A 24711-nucleotide genomic window follows, 5' to 3' on the forward strand; every position below is an offset into this window, starting at 1 on the left:
TTGGTAAAAACATTCAGTTTCTAGCAAGAAGTTGTCACTTAATATACGTATTACTATTATATGGTGAGTGCTCTTCTTTTTTTAAATAAGAACATACTTCCACCTAATCATAGTAAAAAGGTGAACAAACATTAGAACTTGAAACTGTTATCAGACTTATTTATCAGTGTCTATTGACTGTCACAACTGAATCAGTCTCAACCAACATCCATCTAATCTGATGATCATTAAATATGTAGATTAAGGAAAAGAATACCGCTTAATTAAAATGAGACTTTCCTGATCATCAATTTTCAAAAACATTAAAGTTAGAGTTAGGTTAATATAAGCGTTGAAACATATCCCTCCAATACATTGATTTATATTTGTACATTTACTGTCACTTTGATATTCAAAATAACATTAACTGGTCGTTTGTTGAAAATCAATATGTGAATTCATTTATTTTCGTGAATACCAATTTTACTAGATTGAGAAAAAGATGAATATTCGTGAACATTTGAGTTCGTTGTTCTGTCAAAGTCTACATACAAGCCTTATGGTTCGCCTGTACACACAAAATCCACAAAAATTGGTATCCTACAAATAACAATGAATTTACAGTATACATTGTTTGTGTCGACCAGCCACTGTCACATTGACGTAAAGTCCGTGTTTCATTTAGATTAAATATCAAATCAAATGTTAAATCGAATCACAAGATGGGGTCTCAACAAAAAGAAAGAGACCCTCAATATGTGAGTAGATAAAGGACATGAAAGCTTGAATATTGACCTTCTGGGTGAATTCTCGTGTTAGAAATAAATGTTATCCCTACATTGATATGTTTGTGTTTTTTTTCCTTAAATCAATTTAATAGATAAAGAGCTATCGAATACACAATTCCGGACAGAAAAAGAAAATACAGTAAAGTAATTAAAACAACTAACCTATGTAAACACAAAGCAGAATTGAAACTGTTGGAAATATATATCAGTTATTTTATCGTGCCTTCATCTATTCATTATTTGTTTAATTTGCAATGCAAAGTCCTAATCTGAATTCATAATCTTATTCATAAGCATCCACTTATTTTGTCTTGTTGATGTTTGTGAACAATTTGTTCATGTTTTTTATCACAGCATATCAAGTGATAATGTAAGATATTTTTTTATCTCCGTTCTTGATAAGGTTGTGCACTTCAATGCATTTATTACTTTTTGTTTTAGGTATTTTGCAATCTTTGTTCTCCTGACAGCACAACAAGGAATATCACAAACAACAGAAAAAGAGTGGTATGAATATTTTATGAAGACAGGGGAAGCGTGCAAAAGTAACACATGTCGACTTGGTGATTCAACATGTGAATGTTTCTTAACAATAGAGCATGCTTTAACAATGATTTATACCGGCCAGGGAAAACCAGCAGTTCACCTCAAAATAGACAAAGGAAAAGCTGTTAGATCTGACAATGGGAAGGAGTTTGAACGATCACTTGAAGAAACGTTCATTCTTGCTGATGGATACAAGTCACGAATTGTTATTGCTGTCAATGGAAGATTCCCGGGACCTACAATTACAGCTAGGGAAAACCAAGAAGTAATAGTCCATGTACGAAATTTAATGCATACAGATAGCACGACAATTCATTGGCATGGGCTGCATCAGAAGAAGAGCCCTTGGTCAGATGGTGTTGCATTTGTTACACAGTGTCCTATTTTACCTGGACAAAGCTATACATATAAATTCAACGCAAAGCCATTCGGAACCAGTTTTTATCATGCTCATATTGGTGACCAAAGAACAATGGGTTTATACGGTCCACTAATAATAATACCAACACCGGGACAAAAAGTTGTGTTGCCACAAGAAGGTGACAAAGTCTTTGTAGCTATTATACAAGATTGGAATCATGATGACGATGCAGATACATCGTACCAAAAAATGTTATTTGGTGACTTCGACACCTCAGGTAAACCTTTTACCGAAACAAAAGATCCCTCTGGGGCAAAATATACCCGTTTTAAATGTCATTCAGGTCTGATTAATGGTAGAGGACGGTTTTACAGTTCGTCGACGTTTCACAACGATGTTCCATTAGAACGATTTGAAGTCGAAAAAAATGAAGATTATCGATTTAGAGTGATAAGTGCAGCTACTTTGTATCCTTTTCGAGTCTTTGTCGAAGGTCATAGACCAATTTATATCATTGCGTCCGACGGATTTGAAATAGATAAAAAGGAGGTAGAATCATTTATAATTCATCCTGGTGAAAGAATTGATTTTTTGCTGAACGCTGATTCGAAGATTGGTACATACTTATTGGTTGCCGAGACATTAGAGGTATATTCCGAAAACGAATACCATGCTGCTGAAGCTATTATTCATTATAAAACTGCAGATATCAAACTTACTCCCCCAAAGGTGATCCCCAATACATGTGACAGCTCTGGAATCACTTGCAGAGTATTTAACTGTCCATTTAACCAATATCCCAGCAAAGAAAATCGAATTTGCATCACTTTTAATAATGTAATATCAAATGATCCAAATTCGAACCCAGATGAAATTAAGTCAGACGAGGTTGTCGAAATGTTTTTCAATTTTGCATTTCCCGGCGAGAACGGTTATACTCCTGGATCAGTAAACGGACACCAGTTTTTACCACCTACAGTAGCTGCATATGCTCAACCGGACCTAGTAGACTACACTTGTGATGCATGCAACGCATCCACAATTTGCGAATGTACATATGCCGTAACAATTGACAATGACAATACCGACAAAGTTTATCAGTTTGTTATTACAAACATTGGAGGAGGTACCAACTGGTCACATCCAGTTCATTTGCATGGACATTCGTTCTACGTAATGAAAATGGCGTTTGCTACTTATGACAGTAATGGTCAATTAATTCCAAATGGTGGACAGGACACAATTGACATTATTTGTCCAGACAGTAAAAAGTTTTGTTCTGATGCAAAATGGAGAAATGAAAGTTGGACAAATGGAAAACATCCCCATTTAAACTGGCACAATCCTCCCCAGAAAGACACAATTATTATACCCTCTGGTGGATACGTTATAATTCGGTTCAAGGCAGACAACCCGGGTGTATGGTTTTTTCACTGTCATATTGACTTGCATAACACCAATGGTATGGGAATGATAATCAATGAGTCACCAAATAGCCAACCAAAGGTGCCAAACAATTTTCCAAAATGTAATAGTTTTGCAAATGACGGTAAGCAAATATTAACCTATACGTGATTTTATATTGATAACGTGTTCGCTTCATATAAAAAAGAAGATGTGGTATGATTGCTAATGAGACAACTATCCACAAAATACCAAAATGACACAAACATTAACAATTATAGGTCACCATACGTCCTTCAACAATGAGCAAAGCCCATACCGCATATAGTCAGCTATAAAAGGCCCCGATAAGACAATGTAAAACAATTCAAGCGAGAAAACTAACCGCCTTATTTATGTAAAAAATGAACCAAAAACAAATATGTAACACATAAACAAACGACAATCACTGAATTACAGGCTCCTGACTTGGGACAGGCACATAAATAAATAATGTGGCGGGGGTAAACATGTTAGCGGGATCCCAACCCTCCCCCTAACCTGGGATAGTGGTATAACAATACAACATAAGAACGAACTATACAATTCAGTTACAGCTGCAGTACAAAAAACAGGAATATGACAATTGCTTTTCTATTAATTTGATGTGTGTTAGCCAACTGTATCTGGATCTTTAGAAGAATGTTAAGGTTTTTTTTACAAACTTGGTGTATTTAGGATGATAACTCCATGGTTTTTAAGCCTTAGAATGGTCACACGATACAAAAATGGTATATTTTCTGAAATTTATGGTCCAAGTGTGTTCCCTGACAATAGAAAACTCCAAAGTTTACTGTTAAATATAATACTATCCATTACCAGGGTATCAAAGACAATAAATAGTCCACAAGAGTTATATACATCCTAATGATGATATTTGTCATAGTTCTGCTTAATGATATAAGATGAGAAACATAATGGCTACTAGTAACTAATACTATAATATCACAGTATGATATCTAAATACATAATTTGTTCTGTTCGTTGAGTCTTTTTAAAAGAGAATAGTTTAAAGGTTATACATCTTGACACTTTTTATATGAATTATACTTATACTTCTTCCAAAAACTACAATTGTTCATCATAATGAAAATAGTTTATCAAACTACGTGACAGACATACAATGCACAGATAAATGCGTACCTAAGTTTAAATCTGCACTACAAAAAGGACTTACAATTCCTGATAAAAATGTGTTGATCATATATATCAAAATTAATGTACTGATTATGCCTGAAATGGGTCAACTACTGCAAATAAAATATATCTTATCTTATCTACATAGACCAATCATGTTGATTAGTGTTACAGTATTTGCTTCTTTTATAGAATACAACGTATTTTATTATTATTATTATTATTATTATTATTATTATTATTATTATTATTTATTATTTATTATTATTATTATTATTATTATTATTATTATTATTATTATTATTATTATTATTATTATTATTATTATAAATATTATTATTATTATTATTATTATTATTATTATTATTTTTATTTATTTATTATTATTATTATTATTATTATTATTATTATTATTATTATTATAAATATTATTATTATTATTATTATTATTATTATTATTATTATTATTATTTTTATTGATTTATTATTATTATTATTATTATTATTATTATTATTATTATTATTATTATTATTATTATTATTATTATCGGGGAAATTATTTTTTCAATCACTTCTACAGAAAAAAAACAGCTGACCTTGTTACCAACATTTTAACATTAAGGCGAAAGCTGAAAACAATTTGTGTTATTGTTTTGAATCATCTGTTATTTTTCATCCTTTTTACCAGTTGAGGGACATCCTACTCCTGTTAACCTATTGTTCAGTTCTTTCAAATAAATTTGTTCGTCAGTCACTGCAAATCGAAAATCGTATATTTCCGTTTTAACCTCATTTGTATTTGTACATAAATTAGTTAATTGAAAATCTTGAGTATTGATGTTATGAACACAATGTATTGCAACAAGACTGTTATTTTTTTTAATTTCAGCATGGAAGGTACATAGTTCGTGGTTTAAACTCATCCTACAGCTCCTGTTTACAACTTTGCTCTTTCTCCTTCAACTGTTTTAGATTACACACCTCAGTTGAATGTACTTAGCATGACAGTTTATAGATTTAAACATTTCACTTTAATACCATTCGCTTTTTGCAGGCGAAATGTTTTTTGTCAAACAAACACAAATATAGCTTGATCATAATATTGAAGTGTACCTATTTTACTATTGCAGACGGGACACTGTGGCAAGAGTTTTTAGTATAATTAAACTCTTATAAATGATAAATGTATGATACCACTCGTCACACCTGGAACGATTTTAAAATCTTAAAGAAGGGAAGCGATCGACGGTTTTCGAATGAAATCCCATTTTCAGACCATGCTCAAATCTGGTAAGGAAAACGTAACATTTATCAAACACATTTTTGCCTTTCGAAATTTAAATCATGTTACTGTGTTGTAGCTTTTCTCTCTCGCGCATTTAGACAATAAAAAGTAGAAACTAAAGTTTAATATTTCTGAAAATGTAGGAATCGATTGCTTTGCATTATCATAAATTCATCAAATCTACATGTAAAAACCAACAAAGAGTTCTTGAATATCGTATGAAACAAATACAAATTGAGCATGTATTTATCTTTTCACATGGAAAAGAGTATTGCAACATCAAATTGAAATTGAAATTAAAAAACACTCTTTATTTTTTTTTTATATATAAATTGTTCAAATTGAACTAGTTAAACATTATTTAAATATCAACTGAGTTTGATAAAAAAATATCGACTCGATAAGTTCTTATCTGCACATGCAGCTACTGTACCCGTAAACAGCAAAACAGATATTTTTATCCTCATTGTTTTCAACACTTTAAAAAACCAAATTTATAAAGTTATTTGATTTACACATTGTAATGGGTTCTCCAAAACTCTTAACTGCAGCAAGATGGCTGATTATCAATATGAGAGAAGCAGGAATGTCGCTGTGACAACCGCACGGTCATCACCATTCCACTATAAGTCGTTTTGAGAACAAAAATTAGGTAATAAACGATGCTGAAGACCTTCCGAGATCAAAAAGACCCCATATACCATCTGCTAGGGAAAATCAAGCATAATGAAGTTTGGTCGGAAGGAAACCCATTGCATACAATACAATCCTAACAAGAACTGTCTTTAAAAAAGATATCCGACGTATTTAAATTTGAGTATATGTTTAAAACTATCATTTCGATAACCTTTAATAGCACAAAGATACCATTTAAATAACGTTTTATCTAATTGTGTTCAGTATTCTCGGTTCTCCTATCTTTCTGTTTATATTCACCAAAAATCCGCGGAAATCTCACATGCGTAGGTGCGTTCTAAAAGTCATGTACGTTTGTTCAACAAAGTTTACATTACAAATTATATAATCGTCCCGAATAAACAGCTGTCACGGATGCAAAGAGCTATTGGAGAAACAATTATTTTAATAAAAATATAAATCTTTGTATGATCTAGTTCAAATATTCATAGTTTTTCACTTGCTTTACATCACGATATAATTAACGAGACGTTTTTTCAAGCACAACCAAATCACCCACCATGACAGCATTTTGTCCAATCACAGAAAAGATATTCGAGCATGCGTATTCTGTTGCCATAGTTAAGCGTCCTTAAGTTCAAAGGGCACAAACCGAAACTATACCGACTACGTCGGAAAAAGTGAGTTGTGGGCATACCGGAGCCTTTTAACAAGAACTGTTCAAGATCGCCTCATCGCTACTGGTTATTGTGCGATAAGACCATTTCGGGGACCTTAAATTACGAACAGACACACAGTTGTCCGTGTCCAATGTAGTGCAGAGCTCGGCAAAATTAGTAATTGACATCGTGGAGGAAATTCCAATGTTCCCATGGAATTCGGTTCATCTTCCTTGGCCCGATTGGAGCCCTGATTTGAACCATATCGAGCATATATGGGACACTATTGGGAGTAAAGTGCGCGAAAGGACACCCTAGTTCGAACACGTCATGAAATAAACAATGCCCTTCATCAGAAATGGTTGCTGCTACCTTAGCAAAAAGTAAAATCACAACAATACTGAACTTAGAGGAAAATCAATTTGGAATGTCCATAATCACATGTCAAAATCAAATAACAAAAGCTTTAAAAACGAATGGACAAGAACTGTCATATTTCTGACTTGGTAAAGGCATTTTCAAATGTAGAAAATGGTGGATTAAACCTGGTTTTATAGCGATAACCCTCTCACTTTGATGACAGTCTCATCAATTTCTGTATATTTACATTGATGCGTTAACTAAACAGACACGACAAATAAAATACTCAGAATATGGGTACATCAGAATTCATCGTATAACAATTTTAAAAGGAACAATTTAACAGAGCACAAAAACATCTATCTACAAACACTTTTATTGATTTGTGTGTCACAAATTGGTAGATTTTTGGCAGGAATCAGAAGACGATAAGAGGCGCTTATCTTTTTGAACGGAGGCTGCGCACAAAGTACTAATTCTTTGGCGTATAACGATCCACCATGATGTGAACAATCATCTTAAGATTAATTTTGAAATGTCTGACATTGTAAAGTTCGACTACAGTAAAAGTTGTAAAATGTATTTTTTTTGTAAAAAAAACTCTTCATTTTGTACAAAAAACACTGCATTTTGTACAAAAAACACTTCATTTTGTTACTAAAATTGTGGTTAGATAAATCTTTTATTTTTCAAACATTTTTTGTTCGTTTAAATGCCAATATTAACATAAACTATGTCTCAATATTTTATCATATTCCATTCAAAATAAGAGGCTGTTTTTTCAAGTTTTAAAAATCATGGTGTTGCTATACTTTTTTCCATGTGTATTTATCACTTTAACATTAATTTAAAGATCCACGGAAATAAAATACACAAATTTATAAATCCGACACACTTTATATATGGGATTATTTATTAACTCACTACATTATAAAAAACGATAATTCATCCACATTGGTTTTGAACAGTAACGTGATTAACTAGAACAAAATTGCAGTCGTACATAGCTGCTAACCTTAAGAAAAATTGCAACTATACATTGAAAAGTTATATTTAAACAATAACGTTGAAATAATTGACAACAACATAATATCATAAAAACAGGCATCCACATATAAACCCATGCATTTCCAACCAAAATTCTCCTTCAAATACATTGATCGTCCAACAAAAGGGGATTCCTACCCCTAGAACCACCCTCCGGATCCGCCAATGCATTACGGAAAAACTTGGTACTGGTTAGCTGTTATCAAATTGATCTAACCAACAGCACAACACCTCAATTGAGTTACAACTGATTGTGAACAGAAATAAAGCCGTCCCTACTTTTAGAAGTTTCGGGGATACTATGGAGACGTTTGTTTTTTCATTGCTATTATGTTATGGAACAATTCAAACAAAAACAAAACAAAAACGACTAGATATATTACAAAGCAGTAAAGAAAAACAAATATAACATACACATGATGTATGACAAAATTTGACAGCAAGAAACGACAATCACTGAATTGCCACACGTGACTTGTCACGATACCTGCAAGCCGCATGAAAACATAAACTTGTGTAGTTGTTCACTGTTGTCAACGTGATGATCGTAACTGCAATTACGATCGTCCCAATATGGCGGACACAAATTTAGGGAAATTTTAGAAGGCTGATTTCTCCACTTTGACTGCTTATTTTTAGATTTGTTTTGTGTCAGGGAACATCTTTATAAGCATTGCCATTGAATTTTTTTTATGATGAAAAAGCAACAAGAAGAATGAAAATCAAAATACACAATAGTAACTTTTAATTATTTTTATCAACGATGATCGTAACTCTTATTTAAGATGATCGTAACTGTCTGTTCCAACGAAGCATTTTCTGATAAATAAATCTGTCTGTCATGCACAAAAGTGTACTTTATTAGCTAATATTGTGAAAAAAACGACGGACGATCACTGGAAGGTTGGGTAACGTTCTATTGGTAATTGCACGAATGGTTATGATTTCGCGAAATTCGTTTTTTTTTATCTAGTTCAATATCAAAATGCATTTGGGGTTACCAACTTTATATTGATTACATATATTCTATGAAAATAAGGTATTGGACATTTTCATACTAATGGCCAGTTTGGTAAAATTAGAGATTTTTTTCCCCTATACTTTGTAGGGACTATAGTACCTTTCGAGAACCTGGTATTTTTGGGAATTCAAACTTTATAGTTTTTTAACAAGCTTTATGCCTACCATTACTTAAGTTATTTCTAAAATATTCAGTGAAAATGTTGACCTGTATACTTAAACTGTATTATGAGGATAATAATTATATTTACTTTATATAAACGTATTCCATTTTGAATGTTAACTAAACTACTCATAAGAAACAAATATCGAGGACATGTGTACATAAGCCTGCTAATTTCCCCTTATGGCATTGCTTATTGACAAATAGCGGTGATCATTAAAGCTCATTTTGTCTAGTTTCATATCATACTATTTACATTAATACCAATATATTGTGACTGCTAAATATAATGTTCATTCAAAGAAAACAGCACATCGTAAATTTTCAGTTACAATCATCAATTTGTATGGGGTAGTAATTGTAATTATAAAGAGAAACCTACTGACTATATCAGATACGAGAACCAAACCAAAAATCAGTATTTGTAGCTGATGTCGCTAAAATTGTTATCCTGTGTGACTTATCTTGGCAATATCCCTATTTGTCGAATCATCCTCCGATTAACCATGGAAACGTAGCTCGAAGAAGTGAATCTTTTGATCCAGTCTGCTATGCATATTTACGTTAAACTATTTCTTCGAACTTAATAAATTAAATTGAGAACGTAAGCGGGGAATGTGCCAAAAAGACAACAACCCGACGAAAGAGCAAACAACAGCATATGGCCACAATAGGTCTTCAACACAAGGCGATACAATCATGTAAATGAAATCTGATAAAATATAACTCGACCTAATACTTTAGAACCTTTAAGTCTTAAAAGGTACACACTGGTTTTGACATCGGGGATATAAGTAAATGTTAAACATGTTAAAAGAAGTTTAAATAATGGAAATGCTTTGAATTAAATTTGTTTGTCCTTCCTCTTGAAATTATCACTTCATAAACGTGCGAGGTCCATGGGAAGAAACCTTCAGATAATCAGATTGACTGGGTAATATTAAAACATTTGCATTGCATTTGAAGTACATTGGGAGAAAATTATTTTCCGGGTTGAACGATTTCTTTTGTTTGAAATTAATGAATAAAAAATTACAGAAAGTCAAATTGAATATATGACTTTACATAAGATTCATCAGTGACGCTCATATCAAAATAGTTATAAAGCCAAACAAGTACAACATTGAAGAGCATTGAGAATCCAAAATTTCAAAAAGTTGTGCAAAATACGGCTAAAGTAATCTATTACTGGGATAAGGAAAGCCTTAGTTTTTCGTAAAATTCAAAGTTTTGTAAACAGGAAATTTACATTATTGATCTTCATGTCAAACCGAAATGTTGACTACTGGCCTGGTGATACCCTCGGGTATGAAACGTCCACCAGCAGTGTCATCGACCCAGTGGTGTAAATAGTTATCAAAGGTACCAGGATTATAATTTAGTACGCCAGACGCGCGTTTCGTCTGCATAAGACTCATAAGTGACGCTCATATCATATATGTCTTAATTTGTATTTTATATTTGAATTTCAGTCAAGTTTTAGACACGTTGTAAACGTGTAGCAATTGTTTTTGCATTGTAAATTGATACAACAAAAAATAGAACATCTGTTGTAACGTTGACATCAAATGAAATTTGAGCTAAATACTATAAGTTTTTGTCACGATTCTTTATTTTGTACTCTTCATGCGTCATTCATCTAATCATGCTGAATATGTTTGCTCTAACGTTTTGTGTATTTGTCCTGTATAGTGACTTCATGATTACAAGAACCCATGCTGGTATGTTTATTATTATTTCTCATAGTTATAGTGGTGGTATGAGTGCATATGAGACAACTCTCCATCCAAATAACAGTTTATTAAAGTAGACCATTATAGGTCAAGGTATGCGGCCTTTACTGGTATTTTGTATGTCTGATCATTCGCTCTTTGAAATAGTTTTGAAAGGTTCCAGGATTATAATTTAGTACGCATGACGCGCGTTTCGTCTACATAATACTCATCAGTGACGCTCATATCAAAATATTTTTAAAGCCAAACAAGTACAAAATTAAAGAGCATACAGGACCCAAAATTCAAAAAAAATGTACCTAATACGACTAAGGTAATCTATGCTGGGATAAACAAATCTTAGAAATGTTTAGAGTGAATAGTTTAAATGTTGCATTTAAAATGTTGGGTCAGTTGTGTTTTTTGTTCTTCTTAAATAAATCGGGGGAAAAAAATAAGTAAATAATAGTATTTGAAAACAAAACGCTGAGTGACTCTTACATAGACTCGTTTGACATTTCAGTAAGCAGAATAATTCATTTTGAACAAATTGCTTAAGGAATTGGTATGTTGTTTTATGTTGATAAAATAAAATCAATTTAAAGCTTGTCTTCATCATTTTGTTTTTATTAGAAAAATGCAGATACCCATTTAAGAAGATAGGGGATGGTTGTTACTTTATAACAAGGGAGACAACGACAGCAGATAGAGCATTTGTAAGTTATTTTAAATATGTTATGTCAAACAGTTATTGTCAGCGGCGATTGAATCTTTAATCCACAGTGTCACAGCTTAATGCATATTACGCCTAGAGAAAGAAATAAACCACAGATTTGAAAGTGTTTGAATTATTTTAGTCTTAAACCTAAAAAAAATATACAACAAGAATGTGTCCATTATACACGAATGCCCCAATCGCAATATCTTTTCTAAATTGGGGTCCAAAATTTAATTTAGCATTTAAGTAAGAAAGATCATATCATAGGGGACATAGGGAACATGTGTACTGATTTCAAGTTAATTGGAATTCAACTTCATCAAAAATTACTTGACCAAAAACTTTCACATGAAGCGGGACAGACGGACGACGAACGGACGGACGAACGAACGCACATACCAGAACATATAGTGCCTTGGGATGGGCATTAAACGGACATTTTTTTTTCACAAGACAGAAATTCTGTTGGAATATTGAATAGGTTAATATTTGTTTTTCTTTCGGAAAAAAAATAACTGATTTCGTTAAAGAACTTTCTACAAAGCCAAAGTTGACTAAATTTGTTGCATACTCAATTTTCAATATGAAGCTTTCAAACCACAAAATGGACATAAAATAGAAATAAAATAATAATTTAAAATTTTTAATTTAACTTTTACGACACAGAATATTGTGTGGTTGATGCAATTGTTTTCCTCACAATTACTAACGTACCTAGTAAGATCTTGTATATTTATTTGAACAATCTATTTTAAATAATTATTATTAGTTTACAAGTAAAAAGGTATATGTTTGTTAACAATTTTTATCATAATCATTCTACAGAAAAAACGTGGTCACACTCGATAAAACCCGGCCGAATCAATCGTCAAAACACGATCCTAACCGAACACTTTATTTACTGTGATGTGAATAAACTCATCATAGACACCAGGATTGAAATTTTGAGTCATCTTCATCACTATGTTACTAAATTATTAATTAAATTATCTAGCAAAACATATGTATATAAGGGCCCGGTATAATACTATTACCCCGCTGTTGTCTGATTTTTACATTTATTCATACAGAATTTGTTCTTGTGCGTTTAACAGACAGTAAGAATTCAAATCAATTAAACTGGTACATAAGAAATTAAATAAAAAAGTTTTAATGATTTTTTGCAATTTTTTGTATTTGCATTTTGGCACATTTGTTTACGATAAAATGCCTTGCTATGATTCTTTTTGAAGTGCATATATACGGGAAGTTGTTTATTTAAAGATTAAATAGGTTACAAGCAACTATGAATATGACAGTAACTTTCACTTGTTTTTAAGGTATGTTTCATCAATTCTTACATTCACATCATTAAACAATCTTTTTAAAAGGCGTTGTGTTTAAGGCGTGGTGCATACCTTGCCAATTTTGAGACGCTAGAAGAGGCCATGTTGATGAAATATGAACTTCAACAAATGCATAAAGGTAAACTAATCATTAAAGTGTTCATGCTTTTGTTTTATTATTTGTATGGGCTTTGACAAGATATGAAATGATGTGATGGAAAAACATTTAAAAAACTTGAAATCATAAATACAATTAAGTTTTGTTCATCCTTTCAACAGATGATTAACGAAATTCTAAAACTTATTTTTAATTATAATTTGAAAGTTTCAAAATAGCTTTCCTGATAATCTAAAAGGAAATGTACTAGTGTATGTTTATGTAGTTCTACTTCAAAGCTCAGTGTGAATTTTCAAGTTTTAATTGATATGCTGATTTTGCCTTAAAGGGTTAAGCTTCTATATCGGAGGTCGGAACATACATAGATACGTCCCAGGCGGAGATTGGAGATGGATACAAAACGGGAAAATGATCAAGATGAAGTACAAAGCTTTTGTCTCAGGTCAACCGAACAGCAGTTATTCTAGTGAACAAGACTGCATGCTGTTTTACGCTGGAGTGGGACACGGCATTATCGACGAAACTTGTAATCATTTTCTTCATGGCTACATTTGTGAGAAATGAAAGTATTAAACCAATTCTTCTTCTTTGTCATTGTGTTTTTTTGTTCGTTCCGGGACTGTAATACTAGTCTAAAAAAAGACGGACGAGAGTTACAGCGGGACAGTGAAACGAAAATAAAATGACAACGCCATGGCTAAAAATGAAAAAGACAAACAGACAAATAATATTACACATGACACAACATAGAAAACAAAAGAATAAGCAACACGAACCCCATTAAAAACTAGGGATGATACAGGTGTTCCGGAAGGGTAAGCAGATCGTGCTCCACATGTGGCACCCGTTGTGTTCCTCACGTTATAACAACTCCGGTAAATAATCTACTTTAGTTAGTCACATTCATGAAAGGGAAGGGGATTGTAGTGACGATGTAAGGAACATATCCAAAATCATCTGTAAAACGGTTATTCCATAACGGTCAACCAACTCGTGATGGCGTCAGTAAAATTTACGAAGTGATTAATTCAACTTCACCGTTTGAATTCTTCGTTTTATAGCTTCCTTATTAGCCTCAATCGCCTATCACGAAAATAATAAAGGGAAATATCAGCACGGGAATATCGTATCCATTTGGAGATATATATATACCCCGTATGCAGGTGCTGATGGCATAATTCTACTCGGAAATTGAAAGTTTATAATTGGAAAGCTGAAATCATCTGTTTTGTCGTAAGATGTTGTTTTCATTTAACCCTCATTGTCAATTTTTAGATGTAAGCCAAGATTTGAGGACAACTTCAATGTATCTGTTGTATCCTTTATCTGTAGTTCGATGGGATAGACGCATTTAACAAAGTCACCAAATTTTTAACTATTAAGTGAGAGAACATCATCTATATAATGGAAAGTAAAGTTAGATGATATTGCTAACTTCTTATCTTTCTTCTTAAGAAGTTCCTATATACAGCCAGACTCATAATAATAAAGAAACAAGTCGGCAGGAAGAGGGACACAATTGGTTCCCATTGTGATGCCGACAGTCTGTTTTGTTGTAACAAATTTGTTGTCAATCAAGAAATTAAGCATATTAAAAATGACAGTTTCAGAGATTTTTTGTTTGAATTAGAGTGATCTTTCATAAAGTAGGATTTATCCATCCCTTAGACAAGATAGGTCTTTTTTTTTATGAAACAAAGCAATACCAACTTTTGCAATTTGTCTTTTAGCTTGGAAAGTGAAATACTTGTAAAGTGTAGAAAAGTTAATGTTTTAATATTACTGCAAGATGAAAATGAGTAACTGTAAACCAACTTATTTTCGCGAGCGACTTATTTTCGCGACTTTCGCGAGTAGAAAAATAACGCGAATTTAAATAGTCGCGAATATGTATTACTTGAATCTTTTCTTATTTAACCACCTCAAGTAAATTAAAAAATCGCAAAATTACAAAGCCGCGAAGTGGCCTAGATAGGACCAAACGCGAAAATAAGTATCCGCGAAAATAAGTATCCGCGAAAATAAGTTGGTTTACAGTATATTGTATGTACTATAAAGATCTTTAGATTTTTTTTGGAACCACATCTGATTCACGTCACCTGTAGAAAAGGCAGATTTACAAGGACTTTGAATCCCGGCTCGTTCCTTCTTTAACTGTTACGTTGTTGTGTGAATGTTTAGGTATTACGAATCAAGATTTTTGTATTTTGATAAGTTTAAGGCAAAAGAAAAATAATACATTCGGTTTTTTTCTACCAGTAAAACAATTAAAAAAATATCATCACCTTTAAATCTGCCAAATGTAGGCGCAGTCAACCCTGTGGTTACTAGTTTTCAAGATGTGTTTGCTAATGGTCAAAACTAAAATGCCTACCACGGGTTGCATAATATAGTCGAAAATGCCAGTGTTTTCCATTATCTTGTAAAAGCGTTATGCTTATATAAAATCTGACGAGGCAGAAATATTTGAAATGTCAAAATTTATTGACTTTTTATTTTGACCAAAACAGTCATACGGCACTTTGAAGTAGTTATTGACCTTGGACGACTATTTTTACCTTGGTTTCTCATTTCGTCTATGTTCATTTAAACTATTATAGATATATAAAAAAATATAAATAGACAAATTAATTGACAGAACAGAACCTTCTTATCATGGTTAAAAACGTCTGCTTGCTTTTTAAAGGAGTATTTATACTTGCATGGGGATTATCATCATACAGTATTTGCATTTTGGGTTTGTTTTATTTGGTAGATATATAGAGAACTATTCATAAAATATGTTGAACATGTCAAGTTCGAAAAATGAGCTAGGAATAGCCAAAAGTATCAGTGGCCTGCTCAAATGATTTATTGTCCTTAAAGAATGGTTTTCGCGTCATTTTACAAATGTTTGAACAATATAGAAACTACTTTTGTTTATATCAGTCAAATCAGTTCATAAATGCAAACATTCATATGAGATCTATGGTTTATTTCTGTCAACAGTGTAGACTAAACGTAATTGTAAATATACAACTGTACAATTTCTGCAATATCAAAGATGCTATAATAATTTTGAAAACGTTTTTGGTTTATACGCTTTTATAAAGCAAATGTGAAAGAACGGCACGCTATTCTCGCAAAAAAAATATTTTTATAAATCTGTTTTGAAATATATAAATGATAAATTAAAAATAAACCACTACAAATAAATTAAATAAACTCCTGTCTTGGGAGAGGCGCATACATAGGGTTGTGGTGTTAAAGATGTTTGTGAACGCTCAACCCTCATGCAACCTTAGACACATTTTACTAACATGTTCTTAATGACACAGCATCAGTCAATTGATAGTAACGGATACCACAATAAAATAAATCATAAAACCGCATAAGTATAAACACTATTGTGAAATCAGGTATTGTATTTATAGATGATATGGAAATGTAACAAAAATTACGATCACAAGGTTAGCATAATTAAACTCAAACTAGAATTCACAATGATTAGAATAAAATTAAATATGTACATTAAAGTCACCTACGATATCGAAAAAGAGCTATTAATAAAGGGGACCTTTGAATTGATGTTAAAAATGAAGGTTATATTGCTACAACGAGACAAGAACACCTTACAAACAATGTTTTCGTTTAATAGAAGTTACATTTATAACAACATTAGCAGGTTGTACTATAGCTATCATCGCATTTTATTTAACGCAATGTAAAATTAGAATCTTTTTTTTTAATGATTTTATATTCTGAGGTAACATCTGCATGTGTTCTGTAAAATATGCTCACACTTTATAATTAAAGTCGACATAGGTCGATTAGATTAAGACAAATAAAAATGAATAAAGATATGTTTTAATCCAAATTCAAAATTGTGCTGTCGATATCTGTTGATGCATATATGATACTGAATGGAATCGTTTAAATGTTTAATACTATAAATATTAATACTTTGATCAGTAGTTACCGAACATGTGTTGTAAATTTGAATGTTTCACACCAATTTCTTCACTTCAAGATATTTCTGTATTTATATGAGGCCACATTGATAAACTTTATAAACTTTCTCTGTCTGTAATTCATAATCACTTGTCATATGAATGCGACCCTATATTGTATTAGAAGTCTGGTTTTGAAACGGTATCAAGTTAAAGTTAAAGTTATAAAATGAAGCTATTTGTAAGTTGTTTTCTATTATTATGTAACAGTCAATTATAAATTTGTAAGGAAAACACAGAGCAGAAATCATTAAGTATTGTGCTTAATGGAATGCAGCATCAGTTGGATACTTGAATTGGAACGTGACAATCGGATCCTTAAACAGAAACAGAATAATCGGATACTTGAATTGGAACGTGATAATCAGTTCCTTAAACAGTAACAGAACAATCGGATACTTGAATTGGAACGTGATAATTGAAAATTTAAACATAAACCGAATAATCGGATCCGTACGTTTGAACACGATATCCGGATTCAAAGTAAACACATAGAGGTCTTAAATAGTAAATGCATTCACATTGAGAATGTTAAACCAATTGTTAAAGTAAACGACGCTTTTACTATGTACAAACATAATCTGACTACTTTAAAAACCATCGAAGAGAATCTGAAGTTAACAGCTAAGAAACCGATTCCCGTGAATGTTACAAAGCATTTAATTGACTGAAGATGTGGAAAGAACGGGATCACAGGAAGATGTAACAGCAACATACTTGTTTTGAGTATTTATCAATTTTAACTTATACATGGGTTATAGCTACAAAGCCTATAATCTTGTGCTTTTCTTTTTGGTGTTGTCTACCATTGATTTTATTTTGGTGTTGTCTACCATTGTTTTTATTTTGGTGTTGTTTACCATTGTTTTTTTTTTTGGTGTTGTCTTCCATTGTTTTCCTTTTGGTCATGTTGGTGTTGTCTACCATTGTTTTCTTTTTGGTGTTGTCTACCATTGTTTTCATTTTGATGTTGCTGACACATGACTTTGATAAGCTTACACTACTTGATGTATTTTTGGTTTTTTTGTTTGTAAAGGCCGTTCATCTGCTTCCATTTGCTAACATCCTTTTCGTTATTCTTGACTGTTTCTGTTTGACCGTTTATCAGTTTTTAAGGTTATTTTTTCAGTCTAGTTTTACATTTTACATTTAAATGTTACAGCAATTCACCTCTTCCTTTACTGTACATAACCATATTCGATAATTATTTTCATTTAAATAAGAAATACATGTAGTTAATTTTAATTTCATTTGTTTCATACCTCTATTTAAAAAAAAGATATTGTTAATAACACGTTATTACTTTGTTGCCTCTGAAGCACTTGTATCTCGTCCTTACTTTGTATCTGTCTTCATTTTTCAAAATTGATGGTTAATGACTAGAAGTCTTCATCTGTCCAATATGGATTAGTTGACCAAAATGGCGAATTAATTAAAATCACTGGTACTCTTGTCTACCATAGTCTCGATACATATAACTATTTCAGTGGTATAGAATTAAAATTGTGGTTTTAAATGTATGCTGTTCTGTCAATCACGCGCAAATAATGAAGAATAACAATTTCTGGACCTATTTTTAGAATACAGTTTCTCCATGTTTTTATCCATGGCGTTGTCAGTTTATTTTCGATTCATGGGTTTGACTGTCCCTCTGGTATCTTTTGTCCCTTTTTACGTTTTCCAGATAAGCGAGGAAAAACCTTGAAGAACATCCGATAGTTATGGTCAAAAAGCTTGATACCTTACAGTATATTTATCAGATTTGTGAAACACGAGATACCTAAACTATTACTGGTAATCATTTATAAAGAGAAATATAGGCAGTAAATAATTTCAGAGATGACATTGTTGTTCGAAGTTCAAATGTAACCTTAAAAAACATATGCACAGTTTGATTCGAATATAAAGCGGTATGATCGAACAAACAACAAAACGGACCGAAATCAACCGAAAAAATTGGTGAAGTTGAAATCATCCCTCCGTAAATGTTACGGACGCCATCACGAGTTGGTTGACCGTTATTGAATAAACGTTTCACAGATGATATCGGACATGTTTCTTACGTCGTAATTACAATCCCTTCCCTTTTTATGAATGTGACCTACCGAATTAGATTATTTACCGGGTTTGTAACAACATGAGCAACACGATGTCACATGTAGAGCAGGATATGCCTACCCTTCCGGAGCACATGGGATCACCCCCTGTTGTTGGTGGTGTTTATGTTGCTTAGTCTTGAGTTTTCTATGTTGTGCTATGTGTACTATACTTTATCTGTTTGCTCTTTTTCATTTTTAGCCATGGCGTTGTCAGTTAATTTTGACCTATGAGTTTGACTCCCTCTGGTATCATTCGCCTCTCTTTTGTTATATATCATTGCATACTTAAATTCGTGAATGAAGCTATCTACTAAACCACGAAAATTGGTAGCTAACAAATAAGTACTGTTACAGTGTACAACAAAGCACTCAACAAATCTGTCAGACATTAACCATCGACTATTACAGGGTAATAGGTTCTTATCATAATAAAAAGACACGCAGAATAGGTGGAATATTATCAAGATGTGGCAGGCTCGCCAATAAGACACATATCAGCTCGAGGTCAAATTTGTAGGTCACATAACGGCTTTCAACACAGACACGAAAATACAAACGATATGACAATGAACGACAAGCAAATATAACAGACAGATATCAAAGGCAACCAGTGAATAACAGGCTCCTGACTAGGAAAAGGTTATTTATAACGTGGCTTTGTTAAATATGTTGATGATCACTCATTGTTTTCCCTCAATCAAGGACAATTTCACAAAAGGATATACCCTTATCAGTTGGTAAGGAATTGACCCATGAAAACATGTGATAAGTAACAAGCAGACAACATACACCAAGTACATGTACCGATGTTGGAGTACTTCAAATATATACAAATATAAAGGATGTTCTTGAAGACCTGTTGGTGACCTTCTGCTGTTGTCTGCTCTTTGGGCGGGTTGTTGTCTCTTTGACACATGCCCCATTTCCATTCTCAATTTAAAAACATACTAAAATGTCTACCATTTCTGAAATACAAATATATTGTAAAACGTCACAAGCAGTCTACTAAAATAATGTGAATTCTGTTAAAGTAATATTTGACGGATTTTTCATTTGTGTTTTAAAAGTCAATAAAAGTTCAGTGATTAGTTAATATTGATATTAAAATCTCGTCGACTTCGGGCTCGATGATATCATCACCCCTTTTTAATTCAAAGGTTTTTTAATATCAATATTAACTTATCATTGAACTTTAACTTTTACTAAAAAAAAAAACAACCAAGAATGAACAAGAATTGAATGAATATAATATTTTATTTTACAACATAGAGCACACAAGAAGCTTACAGCAAAGCTAGGAGCAAGATAAGTACATGTAGGACATGAAAAAACACTATTTCAAATATTGCAAAATGTTATAGTACCAAGTGCTATTGTTCTTTTTGATAAAATTACTTGGTTTCGTTGTAGATTATTAATAATAATTATATCAAATGTATAGTTCCAGCCTTTTCCGTCTTTGATCTTCATATAATGTTTTTTTAAAACTTCCCTCGGGTGATAGTTAATTGATATACATGTATGTTGTTTTATTCTACTTAAAAATCATTAACAAATAAAAGGATGAAATAATCATGTTTTTAAAACAATTTGACCGAAAACTTCAGAAAGGAGGTTCGATTAACCTTATTTTATACTGATAATTAAACTGCAAGGTTTTCCTCTCATAACTGATAATTCATAAATTAAAAAGCAGATTGCTCTGAGGTATATGATTGCCATTATTTTTATTGATACATGTATTAGTATTATTTTCAAAAATAAACTGCACGTGTAAAATTCTCGTAAAATGTAATTTACGTAATCTGAATAGTTATTCAACTTTGAAAATAGCTAATCCTCGATACAAGTGTATGTACAATGTACTTATTGTGTGATATTTTTGTACTATCAATTTCAAGTTTACTTTCCACAGCAGTCACTGAGAGTGAGAAAAGGTATTTCACTTCGTACCTTCTCAGCTATTTTCCTAGGTGAATTATAGGTGGAACCCCAATCCTAACTCTTTGAATATTGAATTTCCTTTGGGTCAGTGGTCATGACTCCTTTCCGTACACATTCCTATGTTTAAATTGCGATCGGTTTTAATATAGTACGACGTCTATTGACAGAACAAGTTAATTTTTCTCGACGTATCGTCGTTTGATGGAAGTTACTTACGGGAAGGAGACAACTCGAAACGATAATGTGGAAGAGTCCATTTTGGCTGAAGGAGTGTTCTAGTTACACCTTTACGTTGTGGACTACATTTATTTTAATTTCAATGATGAATATGATTTAGAATTATGCAACAACAATAACCCTCAATAGCAGACAGACAGAAAAAAGGATCTCGTGAGTTTCAACTTAATCAATGGAGTGGGGAATCCAGAGCAACCATTCAATCTGATACCCCTTCAAGTCAAGAAAACTATACACATGCGCATAATTTTTTAAACAAACTCTAGACTTATCATTTTTTTTATCTGGGAGGGTGGGCTGGTCAAAATGCAGGGGGATCAAGTTTTTTTCTGTGTGTGGAAAAGGGGGGTTAATTTATTTTTTAATTCAAAGAGGGGGATCAATATTTTTGCACATGGAAACAATAAAGTATAGTTAACATACATCAAGAGACAAAATGTCAAGAAGAACATAAAAAAAATCAAGGCAAAATATATGTTTAACACCATTCATATGCAAATAAGTTTATAGACATCACAAGACCTTGGTGATGTAGGAAACAGTCTTTTTGTGTAATATAAAATTCAAAGGTGCTTCATAACCCGAAAATCCAGTCGTTATATTTCATTCACTTGGAGCACTAAATTTTGTTTTCATTACAAGATCCCTCTGGGTCCTTTATACCTCTCATTCCCTCAAAATGTGTACTTTTAAGGCAAATAAATTAAAATTTCCAGGTTACTATCACACATTTGATAATGAAATGAGACAATACATGCGTTATAGAATTGATCATGTTGTTCAAGCTAAAAGTATGAACTACTCCATATAAAAGTTAACCGACTCAATGAAGGTTCCAATAAGGCCTAATGTTAAAGTTAAGTTTAAGGAGCATTCAAGAGAGGGGAAGTTAAAATAGATCCCTCACATTAAATAATGTGTAGTTACTGTTTCAAAAAGTTCACTTTTTAATGTATATTTTTTTAAAGAGTAACTAAGAATCAAGTTTTTGTTTAATAGTCCAGTATACAGGAAAATAGGGGAAAAAAGTCAGAAAAAGCTTCGCAAAGCACTGGCTTGCTCTACCTACTACTGTAAAATCAGAAATTATTGCAAGCATTTGTTATTGCGATTTTGTCATTTAGACTAAAATGCGATTTAAATTTTTAATTCAGAAGAATCCTGTTTGATTCATATAAAAAATTTCAAAATGCCAGTTTTAATTATTGCGTTTATAATCCTGTCGCATGTTTCGCAATAATAAAAACATCGCAATAATTTCTGAATTTACAGTATTCATGGAAGAGCCCTAAATCAAGGCAAACTATGTTTTTAGAATCAATCCACTGAGAATATATCATGTTTGCACTAATATCGTGAAGGAATAGCTTAAGTATTTTGCGTGTAAATATTTTGGCATGTTTAATAGAGGGGGGATCAAATTTTTTAAATGTTTTTAAGGGGGGATCTAATATTTTGATTTCAAAATGACCAGCCCCCCCCCCCTTTTTCCAGGTAAAAAATGAGAAGTACCTTAGTTAAACGACCTCCATTTTTTATGGAAGTACAATATCAAATATCAGTTTTATAACGGTGATATTATTATAAGAAAACTCCATTTCAGTTCTTAAATGACAGAAATAGATTAGTCGATCGGAATTCAGAGAACTCTCGCATGTTATCCAAACTGGGGAATTCCCTCTGACGTGTTTCTTCATTTATAAAAACACTCAATATAAATACTGCTTAATTCTGATTTTCCGTGTTGTAAAAAACACGCATACAAGTCAAGGGAAATATCGAAACAGGAAGATTATGAGAAGAACATTATAGGACAGTTGTTTAAATTGGATCCTGTTGTGTTTTATACCATTTAAAGCAAGACAATCTTAAAAACCTGAGATGATCCTTGATGTTCAGAATAAAACGGCTGATATGAGGGCATTGCCCTGAGTCAATGGTATAAGTCTACAGATTGCTTAAAAGCAATCATATCCCAAAACATCGCGTCCAGTATACTAATAGCTTTTTTATCTTGACATTTGACTGATTTTCGGAATTTAAAATGTTCAAAATTTCAAAATGGTCATTTGCATACGAACAGTAGAAAGAAACAACCATGTACAATTCACCTATCCGTGGATAAATTGTCGATTATACTTGATATACAATATAATTTATATACATGTATGTACACTTTAATATCAAACCCTATATAATCTTATTGAAATTGCTGTCGCCATGGTAACTCAATTTGCCTCTGTGCAATTAGCAAACTACCTTATATGTTATTACATTTGATTGTGTGAATGATACAAATATTAATAATTACATGAACTAATAGTTTGTAAAAAGTTTACTTGATGTATCCACATAATAACTTAAATAACTAAACAACATCTAGTCTTGATATACAAAATTATAAATGATAAACTAAGTTGATGGTTTCATTTGTGACCATCTAAAGGATAATAGAGAAACAGACGTTTATTGGTCTGTTTTCACACGTGATTAAACCATTTTTTTATGTACCAATAGATAAACATTGAGTTAACTGAGTATATTCTTATTTTTTTTTTAGACAAAATAAGTTTGAATGTAGATTTAAAAATATATAACGTTGTTTTTGCATATTATCGACCTTCAAAGATTAAAATATGCATAATCATTTCAAATTTAAGTAAGACTTACTGGAAACAATTAATTATGTATTTGATTCTAAAAAAAATTCTAAATGAATTCTAAGAAAGAAAGTCGATTCATTTAATTCTTTTCTAAGAGACGGAGAAATACAAATAGTAAGATGTAACAAATTGATATTTAGACAACATTCCACAATTAAAGGCGTTGGTAATTTGTGTTTTTATATATGTATCTAGTATATTACTAATCAACCGTTGATAAAATTAATTAAAAATAAAATATTAAGCAGCATACACGATATGTGTTTTGATTTTTTTTAGTTAACACCAAACAAAGTATTAGATACAAAATCTTTTACTGTGTTTTTTCATGATTGGCAAAATACATTTAAATATGTATGAACGAAGAAAGTTTTAGTGGAACAATGCTGATTTTAATAAATTAAAATAGTCATAAATTAAATTCACAAACACCGCAAAATACTTAAGTCCAATCACATTTTTTTGTCAGATCAACCATCACA

General features: G+C 31.9%; 1 protein-coding gene and 1 long non-coding RNA gene across 3 annotated transcripts in view; both read left to right on the plus strand.

The window, feature by feature from the left end:
* LOC143058220 (uncharacterized) overlaps positions 1-5438 on the plus strand; it is a 322046-nt gene extending 316608 nt beyond the window's left edge. For both annotated transcript variants that reach the window (XM_076231690.1, XM_076231689.1), the window contains exons 2-3: positions 1209-3223; positions 5144-5438. In XM_076231690.1, coding sequence (XP_076087805.1) covers positions 1288-3223; positions 5144-5226 — 2019 coding nt within the window. In that variant the 5' untranslated portion in view covers positions 1209-1287 and the 3' untranslated portion in view covers positions 5227-5438. The remainder of the gene's footprint in view (positions 1-1208; positions 3224-5143) is intronic.
* A 6320-nt stretch (positions 5439-11758) lies between these two features.
* LOC143058343 (uncharacterized) lies at positions 11759-13834 on the plus strand. The gene is made up of 3 exons (XR_012973017.1): positions 11759-11852; positions 13225-13318; positions 13626-13834. It is a non-coding gene; the product is annotated as an uncharacterized LOC143058343 (long non-coding RNA).
* The last annotated feature ends 10877 nt before the right edge of the window (positions 13835-24711 follow it).

Source organism: Mytilus galloprovincialis, chromosome 14 (assembly GCF_965363235.1).
Source record: "Mytilus galloprovincialis chromosome 14, xbMytGall1.hap1.1, whole genome shotgun sequence".
Taxonomy (NCBI): domain Eukaryota; kingdom Metazoa; phylum Mollusca; class Bivalvia; order Mytilida; family Mytilidae; genus Mytilus; species Mytilus galloprovincialis.